General features: G+C 39.1%; 2 protein-coding genes across 2 annotated transcripts in view; both read left to right on the forward strand.

The window, feature by feature from the left end:
• Positions 1-1,021: 1,021 nt before the first annotated feature.
• Positions 1,022-10,147, forward strand: BAZ2B (bromodomain adjacent to zinc finger domain 2B; the record flags this gene model as incomplete). Its single annotated transcript, XM_057385331.1, has 10 exons — positions 1,022-1,738; positions 2,261-2,534; positions 2,699-2,854; positions 3,311-3,471; positions 4,376-4,686; positions 5,071-5,206; positions 6,664-6,810; positions 7,441-7,700; positions 8,307-8,450; positions 9,626-10,147. Coding segments are annotated over 10 exons (2,460 nt in total), but the record flags the coding sequence as incomplete, so codon positions are not given.
• A 2,502-nt stretch (positions 10,148-12,649) lies between these two features.
• Positions 12,650-13,353, forward strand: part of WDSUB1 (WD repeat, sterile alpha motif and U-box domain containing 1) — a 17,095-nt gene continuing 16,391 nt past the window's right edge. The window contains exon 1 of the mRNA XM_057385332.1: positions 12,650-12,778. The gene's annotated coding sequence lies outside the window, so the exon portion shown is untranslated. The remainder of the gene's footprint in view (positions 12,779-13,353) is intronic.

Genomic DNA, 13,353 nt, shown 5'->3' on the forward strand with positions numbered 1-13,353 from the left:
GGGATGGGGCACACACGGCTCTGTCAATAGGCCTCTCGTGGGGCTCTCTCTGAGATGTCTTTCTCATTAGGAGAGATCAGGTAATACCTTTCAAAATGAGGATTGGTATTTTGGCAGTTTTTAGTTGTTATACTTCTACATGTTACGCTTTTCCGTATTTACTTACTCGCAGAGTTTTTTGACACCTTTCCCTATGGTGGTGACCTCTGTGCATGAAAATTAGGAGGACCACAGAATGCAGAAGAAAAATTTTCACCCTCAGTTGTTACATTTCTGGCAAATGCACAGACTAATCTGTGCATGAAAATATGATAAATGTCTGCAAAAAATATGACAATTATTTTCATGCAGTGAAGTATCTTGTTTTCTAATCAACCACGTGATTTAGTCTCTGTATTTTACCAATTAGTCTTTCTTTAACCAGCAATTGCTGAAATTACATCGCTAAAACTAAACTGTAATTTTGGGGTTGTGATTGTAGTATGTCAGTCGTCATGTTGGGTGGCTCTTGAAAGAGTATTAAACTTCACAGAATGTTGATGTTGTTTCACAGTCAAAGTTGTTAATGATTTGTATTGAAGGAGGTAAATGTTTAGTGTTATTTCAGTATTTGGGGAATATTTGATTTTGCAACAAGAATTGTGGTTCTCCATTTCATAGTTGGCTGTGTGTTTGATGAAATAATCAAGTGCAAAAATAAACTTTAGGCTGTAAACATTGTACTCCCTTGATATCACCAGGGGGGCTCTTTGGTGAGGTATTGGAATCTTGCAGAAAGTTGTTCCTTTYGGAGACTTGGCAAAGTGCTTCAGATGTGTGAATCCTGTAGCATGTTTGCCATGTTGACTTGATTTTCACTCGAGGTGTTGAGTAGTGTAAGTCGATATGCCTAGAAGCTTGTTYTCTTCTGCAAAGTGCTCCTTAAAGTGAGAAGGGATTTCATTAACAGCAACAACAGCAATGACATTGGAATCAAATGTGAAGTAATTTTTAATTTAAACTGCTATTTAAACTACTCCTATTAAAACTTKGTAAAATAGTTGATCTGTTACTCTATGTTTCTTGTACATTTCTAGGTMTTGAAGAAATTGCAAAAGAAAAAGAGAAGTTAAAAAAGGAAGAAAACATGCTTATCAAAGAAGAAGAATTTGAAACAGGAGAAAAATTACGTTGTTTGGCTACAACTCTCTGTGAGCAAAAGGAAAATCTGAAAGAAAAGGACAGCACTAACCTGTTTTTACAAAAGCCTGGGTCATTTTCAAAATTAAGCAAACTGTTAGAGGTAGCAAAAATGCCGCCTGAGTCTGACACTACGTCTCCAAAACCCAACGGCAGCGCATCAAATGGCTGCACATTATCTTACCCAAGTAACTCAAAAAACTCTCTCTGCAGTCTGCAGCCCCCTGCACCACAAAACTCCATCGAGAAGTCTGATTCTAATAATCYTTTCAGTGCTAATGCAGGTGGGACGGGAAGGTTGTACAGTTCTCCAGCGATKGCAAATGATCAGCTGTTAAAGACTSTGGGTGAGAAGGGCAGGCAGTGGTTCAGCCTGGTCCCCCGCGTGCCCTGCGATGACACCTCTGTCACCCAGCTGGACACAGCAGCTCCAGCTCCACTCACKCCTCACTCACACCCCCCATCAAAGTCACCCTCCCCTGTTCCATCTCCTCTGCTGGGCTCAGCCTCTGCACACAGTCCCATGGGATTAAGTCCTTTTGCATTGTCACCACTGCAGGTAAATACATTCATTTTTGAATCATTCGACTTTGCAGAGCTTATTTGGGCAGGATACCTGTTTAGACAAATTACTTCAAAGATCTGAAATCACTATATCTTAATTTCTTCTTTTTTTCTGTTTCTAAATGTTAATAACTAACTGCAGAAGTTTTGTAATACTAAATTATGATGTGCCAAGTAGGCTACTGTATGATATTTTGTACATGTATGTCAGKAATTTAATTTGGCTTTTAGGATGTTTTCTAGTCAACCATTTAACAGATATTAAATGAAAAGCAAGTACATAAAATCTTTTTGGAAGTGTAAAACACCACACCCTACCTTTAAAAGCTATTGCTTTTTAGCATTATCCAGGCGTTAATAAGAAGCATTACATGTCAGTGTTACATTAGTTTTTCTGAAACTAACTGAAGAACTGAGTAAAGGCCTCCTTTGTGTTTTGATTATTGTTTGACAAATAGCATCCCAATCATAATTCAGGTTTCTCAGGGACATTAATGGTAGTTGTGCTCTGTAGCAGGTGAAGACTGGACTACCTATAATGGGACTTCAGTTTTGTGGATGGCCTACAGGAGTTCTTACTTCAAACGTTCCATTTCCATCTTCTGTACCTGCTCTTGGATCAGGCTTGGGATTGTCAGAAGTGAATGGTAGCTCATTCTTGGCATCTGGTGTTCCTGCAAGTAAAAGTGAATCACCAGCACTACAGRGTGAAAAAGTAGCTTCTGCCCCTTCTACAGCAGCTGAAGTAGCCAAGCCCGTAGATTATCCTAACCCAAAGCCTATACCAGAAGGTAAGTGTAATGCAAGAAAAAAGATGATAATTTTTGCAGTGCCACTACGATGTTACAATATTTTTTTAAATAATTTGCCTATTGGTTTTCTAATCTGATTGTGTGTGATCACTTAAAAAAAAAAAAAAAGCCTGCAAAGTGTTTTTGTGCTTGTCTTGATTTAGAAATGCAGTATGGGTGGTGGAGGATTACTGATCCAGAGGACCTAAAATCTTTGATTAAAGTTCTGCATCTCAGGGGAATAAGAGAAAAGGCCTTACAAAAGCAAATACAGAAACACATGGATTATATCACTCTGGTCTGCATCAAAAACAAAGATGGTACGTAGTTGATGTTTAGTTACAGATGGTGTTGGGGCACCAGAAAAGTGCTTTTTGAGATGTGAWTAGCCGGGATTTACAGTAATGGCTGAGAAAAAAGGTAAAGGTCTCCTTATTTGTCTTTGCCTTTTCACCAGGCAACTTGGTCTGAAAAGTTACTGGATTGGAGAAATTGCATTTAATATAAATTGTTGTAGTGGTATAAATAACCTTCTTAAGYTCTGCTGACCTTCTGAAGCTCTTTCTGTCTCTGTAACCCTCAGCCTCTCCTTCTCTTTTCTGCCTTTAAAGTGCAAGTTTGAAACCATACAGARTTGGTTGTCCATATTGGGTTTTTTTTAAGAATAATACAACAGTTCTTCATCATTTGACTGGAGTGATGGGTAAATTAGCTTGAATTTACCAGTGCAGTTGTAATGCTAATTAAAATAATAAAAATGTGATTCTCAAATACAGTTGCAATTATTGATATCAATGAAAATGAAGATAACCAAGTAACTCGGAATGTTGTGGAAAACTGGTCAGTAGAAGAACAAGCTATGGAGATGGATCTTGCTATCCTTCAGCAGGTGGAAGATCTAGAGAGGAGAGTTGCATCAGCTAGTTTACAAGTTAAGGTAAAACCAACYTCAAGTAAAATGTCTCTTTAAAATAGGTGATAAGAATTTAAWGCAGATAGCAGTCCTTGTGTGCTGGTAAGTGCCTTCTTATTCCATTCTGACTTCCTACAAATGAAACAAATACACTACCAGCAGTAGTATCATGGAGATTTGTGTTTGAAATATTTTACTGCGTTTCAGTCTTCAGCTGAAGATGTTCAGAATGGCAGCTGCTGGAGAATGTTATACAGTGGAGCTCTGTGCACGTTTTGTTAACCTTCCCTGAATGCAAAGATTGTATTTCATACAGTCTGCTTAACTCTTGGGGGGTTTGCCACACTACTGCCTGGTTTGTGTGATTATTGCTATTAATGCTTTCAGAAATGCCTACAATYATCAGAATAATTTGCTTGAGTTTTGTAAAGCCACGGAGAACATGTAATAGGTACGAATGCAATAGAGTTAAGAATTCTCTGGATTTTGGAATTCTTCCAGGGTGGGTGTAAGGTTATCAAATTGCATATGTTTGGTTATAGTACAGGAGTGGTGTTTATGATGTAGAATTTGGCATGAGATGGATGTTGTTTTATTGTGACCMACTGATACTGTCTCCTGAGCGTGCTAAATGGGTAGTCCTGTTTGGATGTTTTGACCGGTAGAACAGGATACTTCATGAGAGGATAAGAATGCAGGCTGTTGCAGAAAGGTTCCTTCATAAAGTCTGSTAATGCTTATATTACTTGATTAATTATTTTAGTTCTCTGGATATTTTGGAAAATGTCTCTACAGATGGATTACAAGTAACCGCGATCTACCAGAAACASCGCTTCAATGACTTTGTTTGATTCCGTAAAACAGTTCCTCTGTTTACACCCTGAGTTAACAGCAACCAATAAATGCACAAACCTTTCTATTGACATAGGGTTGGCTGTGTCCTGAACCTGCATCAGAGAGAGACGACTTGGTATATCGKGAACATAAGTCAATTGCTAGATTGCACAAGAAGCACGATGGAGATTGTGCTGGAGGTGGAGAAGGCAGTGCCAGCTCTCTAGAGCGCAGGAGTGACAACCCTCTAGATATAGCTGTAACCAGGCTGGCTGACTTGGAGCGGAACATAGAGCGAAGGTATCTGAAGAGCCCCTTAAGTACCACCATTCAGATCAAACTGGATAATGTGGGCACAGTTACTGTCCCTGCTCCTGCACCATCTATTAGTGGTGATGGTGACGGGTAGGTTATTGAGATTAACTTGAAAAATTATTGTGCTTCTTTGCTAATTGGAACCTATTTTCTTATTGCCTGTTATCTATGTACTTTCTTGTATGTCTGTGATCCRTATGGATCATGTTATTCTGCATGGTGCTTTGTAAAGATTTTTTTTGTTACGTTTGTTAATAATCTTGCAAAGTTATCTTACATTTAACTGGTTGTGACTAAGCTTTGAGGCACGTAGCCACAGTCTGTGCACTACATGAAATTTAGTTGCTTAAACCTTATACTTATTGGCTGTGTACGTTTTGTCATTGCTTGGCTTTCAATGTGATAATGATTGTTCCACATTTAAACGAGCAATCACGGGTATGACCTRCTTAATTTCCCTGTATTTTAATGCAGAACTGAAGAGGATATTGCTCCAGGGCTAAGGGTGTGGAGAAGGGCGCTGTCAGAAGCGCGCAGTGCTGCCCAGGTAGCTCTGTGCATTCAGCAGTTACAGAAATCAATAGCATGGGAAAAATCCATTATGAAAGTTGTAAGTATCTAAACTGTTTTTGCTCTACCTGATTTTCCCACTTCAGGTATTTTAAGTTGCCTTGGTGAATAATGCATTTCTTATTACTTCGTATAAAACCCCGCAGTTAAACTGTACATTGTGCACGGATGAATGAGCCTAATGGAAAAGATTGTCCCTGCTTGCCAAATTCAGCATCCTGAACTTGCTAAGATAAAAAGCCTTTGTGAAYGGTTATGTTATTAAAGATGGTAATTATTCTTTGTTGATGACATTGAGGTAAAGGAGAGTAATTGCTTGCTCCATTTCATGAAAGATGCTCTGTCTGATGGAGTGTTTTTAATCTCACCTGTGACACAAGTTTTATGGAGGTTCAGCATCACRTATCCTTCATTAAGGACTTCATTTTTCAGAAAGTTGAGATGCTCCAAATTTGCAGCATTTTTGCATGCAGAGTTCTCCCAACTGAACATACAAATTAGGCAAGTGTGTGAGCAGACAGGCTGAAATAACTGTTTCCTTGTACACTTAGCAAGTCAATCTAAGTTAACTCCATGTACAAAGAAAGCATGCAAAGGGGATATGTCAAAATTTGCATGGACCTCTGAACCTCAAATTTCTGCAAACAAAACCTATTACTACAGCAGTAGTGACTGTGATGTGAGCAAGTGTGACCAGTGTTGTGCAGTGGGTAGCAAAAGTGAGTCTTGCATTTGTGGTCCTTTTCCTAAGTTTTTAATTTCTGTCAGTCATATACCAATTCTAATTACATCTGGATAATATACAGATGATTTAAGTAAAAGCTGTAATGTCAGGCTATACTTTTGAGTTTATATAGTTGTTAGCTTGAAGTATTTTTAGTACAAAAAGCTTGTGAATTTGGTAGAAGCACTTGAAAAGGTGTTGGAACATTTCAAGATGTAGTAATTTATTATTCAGGTATTTTAAAGTTAGTATGAATTTTAGGAAGTGCTTGGGATCATTTGTTTTGCTTTAGTGAATTCGTTCATAATGGCCCTTGGATAAGATCTTTACCAATTATTATTTGGAAATACTCTTGTAAAATACTGGTTTTTTTATAAAGTAGTAACATATGTATGCATTGTGGGCATAAATGAAAAGAAAATTTCTGAGATAGTGTGTTTGGGCAAAGAAGTTTTGATAGGTGTACATTTACTTTGCACAGACATTCATGAATTAGAGAAAGGGCTTGTCATTTTGTGGGCTGTAGGGACTTAAATGTCTTAAAATAAATTAATTGCTTTTTCAACATGTTGTCCCAATATAGCCTTTAAATTAGTTCCTTACATACTCCATGTATTCTTCTAGGGATATGATCAAGAGCAGATTCTGATTGGAGTAAAATGCAAGTAATTTTGAGAGTGAATTCGTGTGCTTGAAGGAGAAGGGTAATTTCGGTACCATTTATTGCTTCAAATTTAAAAAAATGAATTAAAAGCATTTTTCATTCATGACAGTACTGCCAGATTTGTCGAAAGGGAGACAATGAAGAGCTGCTGCTCCTCTGTGACGGGTGTGATAAAGGCTGTCACACGTACTGCCACCGGCCCAAGATCAGCAGCATCCCGGATGGGGACTGGTTCTGTCCCGCCTGCATAGCCAAGGTGACAAACACTGTCAGGGTGAGGGGACTGCAGCAAGGGACTGTGTATTGTGTGTGCCAGAGCTACAGCTCTGCCCCTGCTTTTTTCCAATGAAAATAATGGTCTGTATGTTTTGGGGGGGGCCTCCCATTAAATGATGAAATAATAGTTTAATTTGTGTTTTAGTGGCAGTAAAGGCTACAGTTTTATTTGTTCTAAACAGTGGGCTTTTTAATGTAAGTAGGTACATAGTTTTCATGCTAATTCAATATCATCATTTTTAATTTGTCTTTGGAAAAGAGAAAAATGTTAGTAAATATTTTTATTTTAGCGTGTTTGTATCAGTCATTTAGGAAGAGAGAAGTGTTTGTCCAGAACTGTGCCAGCCTGGTTTGTTAGGAAATACTGTTTTACCTATCTGAACATCAGGTGCTTTTGTCCTGTCACAAGCTGAGAACCTAAGTCACTTGTACCAGGAATTTCTGCAGCCTTATTTGCCTTCAGCAAACAGCAAAAAGTTAATAATCTTTAATATTAAATATTTCATTTGTTTTGGTGCTTCTGTTTCTGATCTTCATCGCTGTCTGTCAGTGATAACAGAGGTTTTTGTAATTTCTAGGCYATTGCTTATTTCAGTTCTCTCTATTCTAGGCAAGTGGTCAAACTCTAAAGATAAAAAAACTTCAGATTAAAGGGAAAAAAGGTAATGAACAAAAGAGAAGCAGGAGATTAGTGGGAGAAACAGAGGATGAGGACTCGGCAACTACAAGCACTGCCTTAAAAAGAGGAAAAACAGACCCTAAAAAAAGAAAAATTGAGGAAAATGTGTCTGTAAGCCAGTTAAAGCAAGAAAATTGCACTGCTGCTAAGAAACCTAAGAGAGATGACTCCAAGGACCTGGCTATATGCAGGTAAAGTGTCAGATGCTGAATTTAGGATAAGTCTTGTTGMAACAAGTAGTACTTGATTCTTTTCTGTGTCTGTTCTGGGGAACAGGAATGCTGTTCTTGGTCCCATGTCTGTGTGTGTACACAAATGTGTGCATGCTGGGAGAATGCTTCTGTCACGCCTGGAAGAGCAGGGCCAGTGACAGAAACCTTTCTCAGGTGTATCAAAGATCWYTGTSCAAAGAGCTTTGCATTGTGGAGGAGGCACAGGAATCAGCTGCTGTGGCAGCATTGCTGCAGTCCAAACAGACACAGCTTGGCCTTGTCACAGKTTGGGAAGCCACTATTAGCACCTGSTGTTTACATTGAGGATCAAAGTTGCAGCACCGTGGTTTTTTTTGGAATGTTGATTATTAACATAGGTTGCCTGGAGAGGACTTAATGCTATTTTAATTACTTGTCTGTCTCTATATGTGCATTGTTCTCAGCCTTGCACAGAGCACAGAATRAAGTGCTTTGTTTTTGTAAAGTGAATACTTTGGCAGTTCATGAGGAATTTATGTAATAGTGAAAACATTGTGAATGTATGAACAGTTTAAAAATACTGGTTTGAAACCTTGTTTTTTTCAGCATGATTCTCTCAGAATTGGAAACTCATGAAGATGCCTGGCCTTTCTTGCTTCCTGTAAACTTGAAACTTGTTCCGGGTTATAAGAAAGTTATTAAAAAACCTATGGATTTTTCTACCATTAGAGACAAGCTAAGTAGTGGACAGTAAGTAAACCTATTGTAAATTTTACTTTACATTTTAAAAATACTTTAGCACTGAAGTACAGTACATGTTTAAAATTGGCTAAACTGTCTTGATCTATCTGCTCTGACGCCTCTGTGATTGTTTTTACAGTCAAAATAAAAATTCTTAATTGTATGCTTTCATCTCGCCATATCCAAGTGAAGTAGCATGTTGGATGGGAGAGCCTATGGAACTGGCTGAAAAACAATAAAACTGCCAGCTGAAATACACCAAAACARTCAACAGGAAAGCTTTTTTTCTGCCTCTTTGTTTAATGGAGGTATCTTAGTGTTACTGTATGTCAGAGAGAAACAGCTGTGTAGGCTTTAAGCARGTGGAGTCCCTGTAAATGATGTGGCTGTGGAGTGAATTGGCAGCTCTGTTGTGGCTAACACTCCAGGAATGGTGGTTAATCATTTTATAGTCCATTTTACAATTGGACTGCACAGCCTTTTTAAAGAGAAGACCACGCTCTACACCTCAGCTCACCTTCCCTGTTAATAGCCCTGTGCTCTAATGAATCTGTAAAGATTGAGCCTCTGCAGTCTGTCAGCTCCACACAGAGCGACTTTYCTAGGACAGCACATTTTAACCTCTTCAGACCTTTTCTTCCATGAATATTAGGTTTAAATGGTCCCCATATGTTCACATCAGTAGATTTGTACCTTTTAGTCCTTTTTAATAATTCTGTGAATATTGGAACACTTTTTGAGCCATTCAGAGGTATGTTCAGGGTAATAAAAAGAATTAGCAAAGACAGTGTTACAGGATTGTCTGTAACATCAGCCATTATCACCCATTTGTTCCTCTTTTAGATAAATTCAACTCTATTCAGTGCTTACTTTGAAGGACCCTGAGCCCAAGAATAGATACATAAATGGAAAATAGCCATAGCATTTTAACTAGAAAACTGTTGAAGAGCAAGAGGAATTAGTTTTTTAAAGTTTGTTTTCCAGTACAGAAATTCTACCCTAGCAAAGCTTTTGAGGAAGACAATAAATGTAGTGACAAGAGAGTATTTGCTTTCACTGATGTTCATTTTCTTGTTAGAAATTCTAATTTAAATTCTTATTTAAGTATTTTCTGCTGTAGTCAAAATATTTTTCTTTTTTGATTCTCCATGTTTTAAAAATCCTTCACTTCTTTCTTCTTTCAGGTACCCTAATCTTGAAGCATTTTCACTGGATGTCAGGCTTGTTTTTGACAACTGTGAAACTTTCAATGAAGATGATTCTGACATAGGCAGGGCTGGTCACAACATGAGGAAGTATTTTGAAAAAAAATGGACAGAGATTTTCAAAGTGAGCTGAAGCTACTAGACCTCCTTTTTTTTCTTTTCATCAAATGAGGACTGATAAGACCAGCAATGTGAACTGTATTTACATGGAAGTGCAAGGCACATACATAAATAATTTTTTCCTTTAAAATGTCACCGAGTTGTGATACTAGTTTTAAAGGCTTCACTCCTACAGCAGCCATGGCCCCTTGGTTATTGGTTTGTGTGTTTTAACAAACTAATTTAGGTAGAACAGGGAAGCACACCCAAAGAATTTCAAAGAAAGGGGTGTTATAGTGCAATAGCAATTTATCAAAACGCACTGAATTTTCAACCACCAGAGCTCTACGGGAAAATGGTTCTCTTTTCCCTTTCAATAAATATCTATTTTTCTTTTTTTTACTTTGTAGTTTATTTTTTAGTGAATGTATTTAATTTTATGAATTATTTATGATTATACAGCATTCAGAATCTTCGTTTTCTGTGAAAAGGAAGAACTAGAAAATTGCTTTAAATGTTGAAAATACAACAAGGAATGTTTTAAAATATAAAACAAAGCCAAGTAAAACTGTTTACACTGATGTGCTGTGAAGGCACTAAAAATTAAACTTTACTGTAGAGTTACAAGTACATTTATATATATGTTGCTGCATCACTTGTGTAGTTAAATTGTATTTCAAGACAGTGAAGAAAAATTGAGACATGTATATACTGTTCATTATTGTTTATATTAAGTCTTGTTTTAAATATGTATGATGTGTACATATTGTTTGCAGACATTATTGTTTATGCCTTAGAAGGACAGTAGCATTTTATTTTAGTCTTAAGGTAATTATAGCTCTATGGCTTGTACAGTAATTATCCTCTACCAACACTGTGGAGTCTCCTTAATCTTGGTAGTGCCTGCCTTTAAAACAGGGTGTAGGGGATAGTAGTTTTCCATTTTTCTATTTTGTTATATAATTTCAAGCCACCACGGCCTCAAATTCAAGTRTAATCATTTGTATCCATGTGGAAGAAAATTGTGACAATTTCCTACGCGCACACAGTATTTTTTCATAGAAACATTTCCTTCCATTTGCCTTGCCACAGAATAACAGAAGAAGACATTTGTAACCACTGTGTTTTATCTACTGTGTGTTGTGGTGGCCTGTTGGGGCAGATAGATCAGATTTTTTTTTGTACTAATGTAAGAGTACTTGAAGTTTTATTTAAAAGAAATGTTGTGGAAAGGTAGCATTCTTTTTCTTTTCCTTTTTTAGGAGTGTTATTTTTCACTAGTATGTGTGGCACGGATACAATAAAAGACTGTTTTGGAAACCAGATTTTCTTGGCAATTTTAATACTTCAGGTCCTTTGTATGTAGGTTTTTTGGTTTGGGGTGTGTTTTTTTTTTTAGATAATATCTTAGGAGTCTTGCATTTAACATTCAGTTCTTATGATGCATCTAATTCTCCTGGGCTTTTAACAGTGGTTGGAAGGAAGCAATTGCAAAGCAGTCAGAGAGCAGTTTGTGCCTGTGAATGGCYGAGGGGTTCTTGGAGCTGGTGCTGCCAGGCTGTCACTGTCCTTGCAGACATGGAAACACCACGGATCATGTGAATGAAAACCACTGCCCGCTTAAAGTTTTGTCCCTTTTGGCCTGTAAAAGGGCATTACTCATAATCCTTACTCTGGCTGAGGAAAACACAGGAATTACAAACAGATATTGTGGAACTGCCATACCTCTTGCTCTCTCACAAAGTCCGGTTGGGAGGGGTGTTGGGTTTTGCTTTTAAACTAGGCCTGCCATGTTTGACTCCTAGTGCCTGTTTTTTTAATGAATGCTTACATTGCTCTCCCCAGAATATCTTGTTCGGTAATATTTTTCCTTATTCCAGAGTCGTGTTAGAATAATCTGTTATTAGCTAGCATAAAAAATTGCATTTGAGTGTCAATCTTGCATGCTGACGTTAGCTCCTACACTGACTGCTCTACGCCTTTCATTTTCACGACCTCTCTGAAGACTTCAGTGAAAAGGTTTGCTGACTTGTATCAGARATGTGGAGATTAATCCGTGTTTGGAATGTGTGATGGTAAGCTTGTAAAAAGTTAAAAATATGTTTAGATAATTGAGAAATCTCGTTCCTCAATGGTTTTTTTTCAGATTATGTACTGGGTAATGCTTTGTCTGCAGTACTAGAGCTGTTAGTTTTCTGAAATGTCAGACTGGTCACCAGCCACACTACATACAATATATATGATACAAGTTGCATTTTTTCAGCTTGTATCCCAATTCAGCTGAACAGCTGGGAAGTTGAAGGTGGCAACAGCTGCTTTAGTGATGACAGCGAGACAAGGCATCACACCTTTCCAGCTTGACATGGCCAGTGTATTGCTTTGCTCGCTAACAGCCAGTGTCTTTATTACTATTGCAGTRCAGTTAAATTCACAGGAAATACTATATTTAAATGGCAAGCTTGAATCATGCATATGCCATCGTATTTCTGTAGAAAAGCACTGTGGTGAAAAGGATTTAACCACTAGAAAAAGGTTCCTATTATTCTTTGCTAATTTTCTCTCCTATTGATGTTGTTCTATTTTCTTAAGAGAAGATGTTTTCTAGTGTGCTCTCATTCTTTCTGAACGAAGTGTGGTGGTCTTAGTTCAGAGAATTTATTCTGAAGCTTTCAAACTTATAAGTACTGTAATGGTGAAAAGTGTTTTGATTGTGCGTATTGGGTTCTCTTTTATAATCTCTTTGAAAAAATTGGGATGATACAAAAGCAGGTGAAAATCAGATGTCAAAGTTGTCTTGGACAAAATATGTATCTTTAAAAGGAGGTCTAAAGCTTTCTCTTTAATACTGGCTGTCACCTGGGATTCAGAACAGTGAAAGGGCAGGCTTTAGGATCAAGAGTGTACAATCAAATAACGTGCTATTAAAATAGAGTGTGAGATAGTCCAGACTGAACACGGAAAGMTGATGATTTAGGGAATGTTTCCTGGGCACAGCGATTGCGAGAAGAAGTGACTTTGTCTTCCTCAAAAAATGTAGGTGCTAAATTATTCTGCATGAGTTGCTGAGCGTGGAGGGGGAGAGGGCGATGGTGTAAATTTCCTGCCGAAGGCTGGGACTGGCTGGGGGAGCACTGTTKGTTGGAATGTCCCTTGGCTCTGCTCCAGGGCCGCTCCTGTGCCGGGCGGGGGTGACCCGGGCACCGTGTGGAGCTCAGCGGCCCGCTCGGACACGGCCAGAGCCCGGCATTTCCCAGGCGCCGGCACCGCCCGCACCCGCGCAAGCTCTGCCTCAGTGAGCTCCGAGCTGGCGGCAGCTGTGCAGCTCCGGGCCGGGGGCAGCTGTGCAGCTCCGGGCCGGGGGCAGCTGTGCAGCTCCGGGCCGGCGGCAGCTGTGCAGCTCCGGGCCGGGGGCAGCTGTGCAGCTCCGGGCCGGGGGCAGCTGTGCAGCTCCGGGCTGGGGGCCGCTGTGCAGCTCCGGGCTGGGGGCAGCTGTGCAGCTCCGAGCTGGCGGCAGCTGTGCAGCTCCGGGCCGGCGGCCGCTGTGCAGCTCCGGGCCGGCGGCCGCTGTGCAGCTCCGAGCCGGGGGCAGCTGTGCAGCTCCGGGCCGG

This window comes from Malurus melanocephalus, unplaced genomic scaffold, assembly GCF_030028575.1.
Source record: "Malurus melanocephalus ecotype Western Australia unplaced genomic scaffold, MMel_1.1 scaffold_811, whole genome shotgun sequence".
Classification (NCBI taxonomy): domain Eukaryota; kingdom Metazoa; phylum Chordata; class Aves; order Passeriformes; family Maluridae; genus Malurus; species Malurus melanocephalus.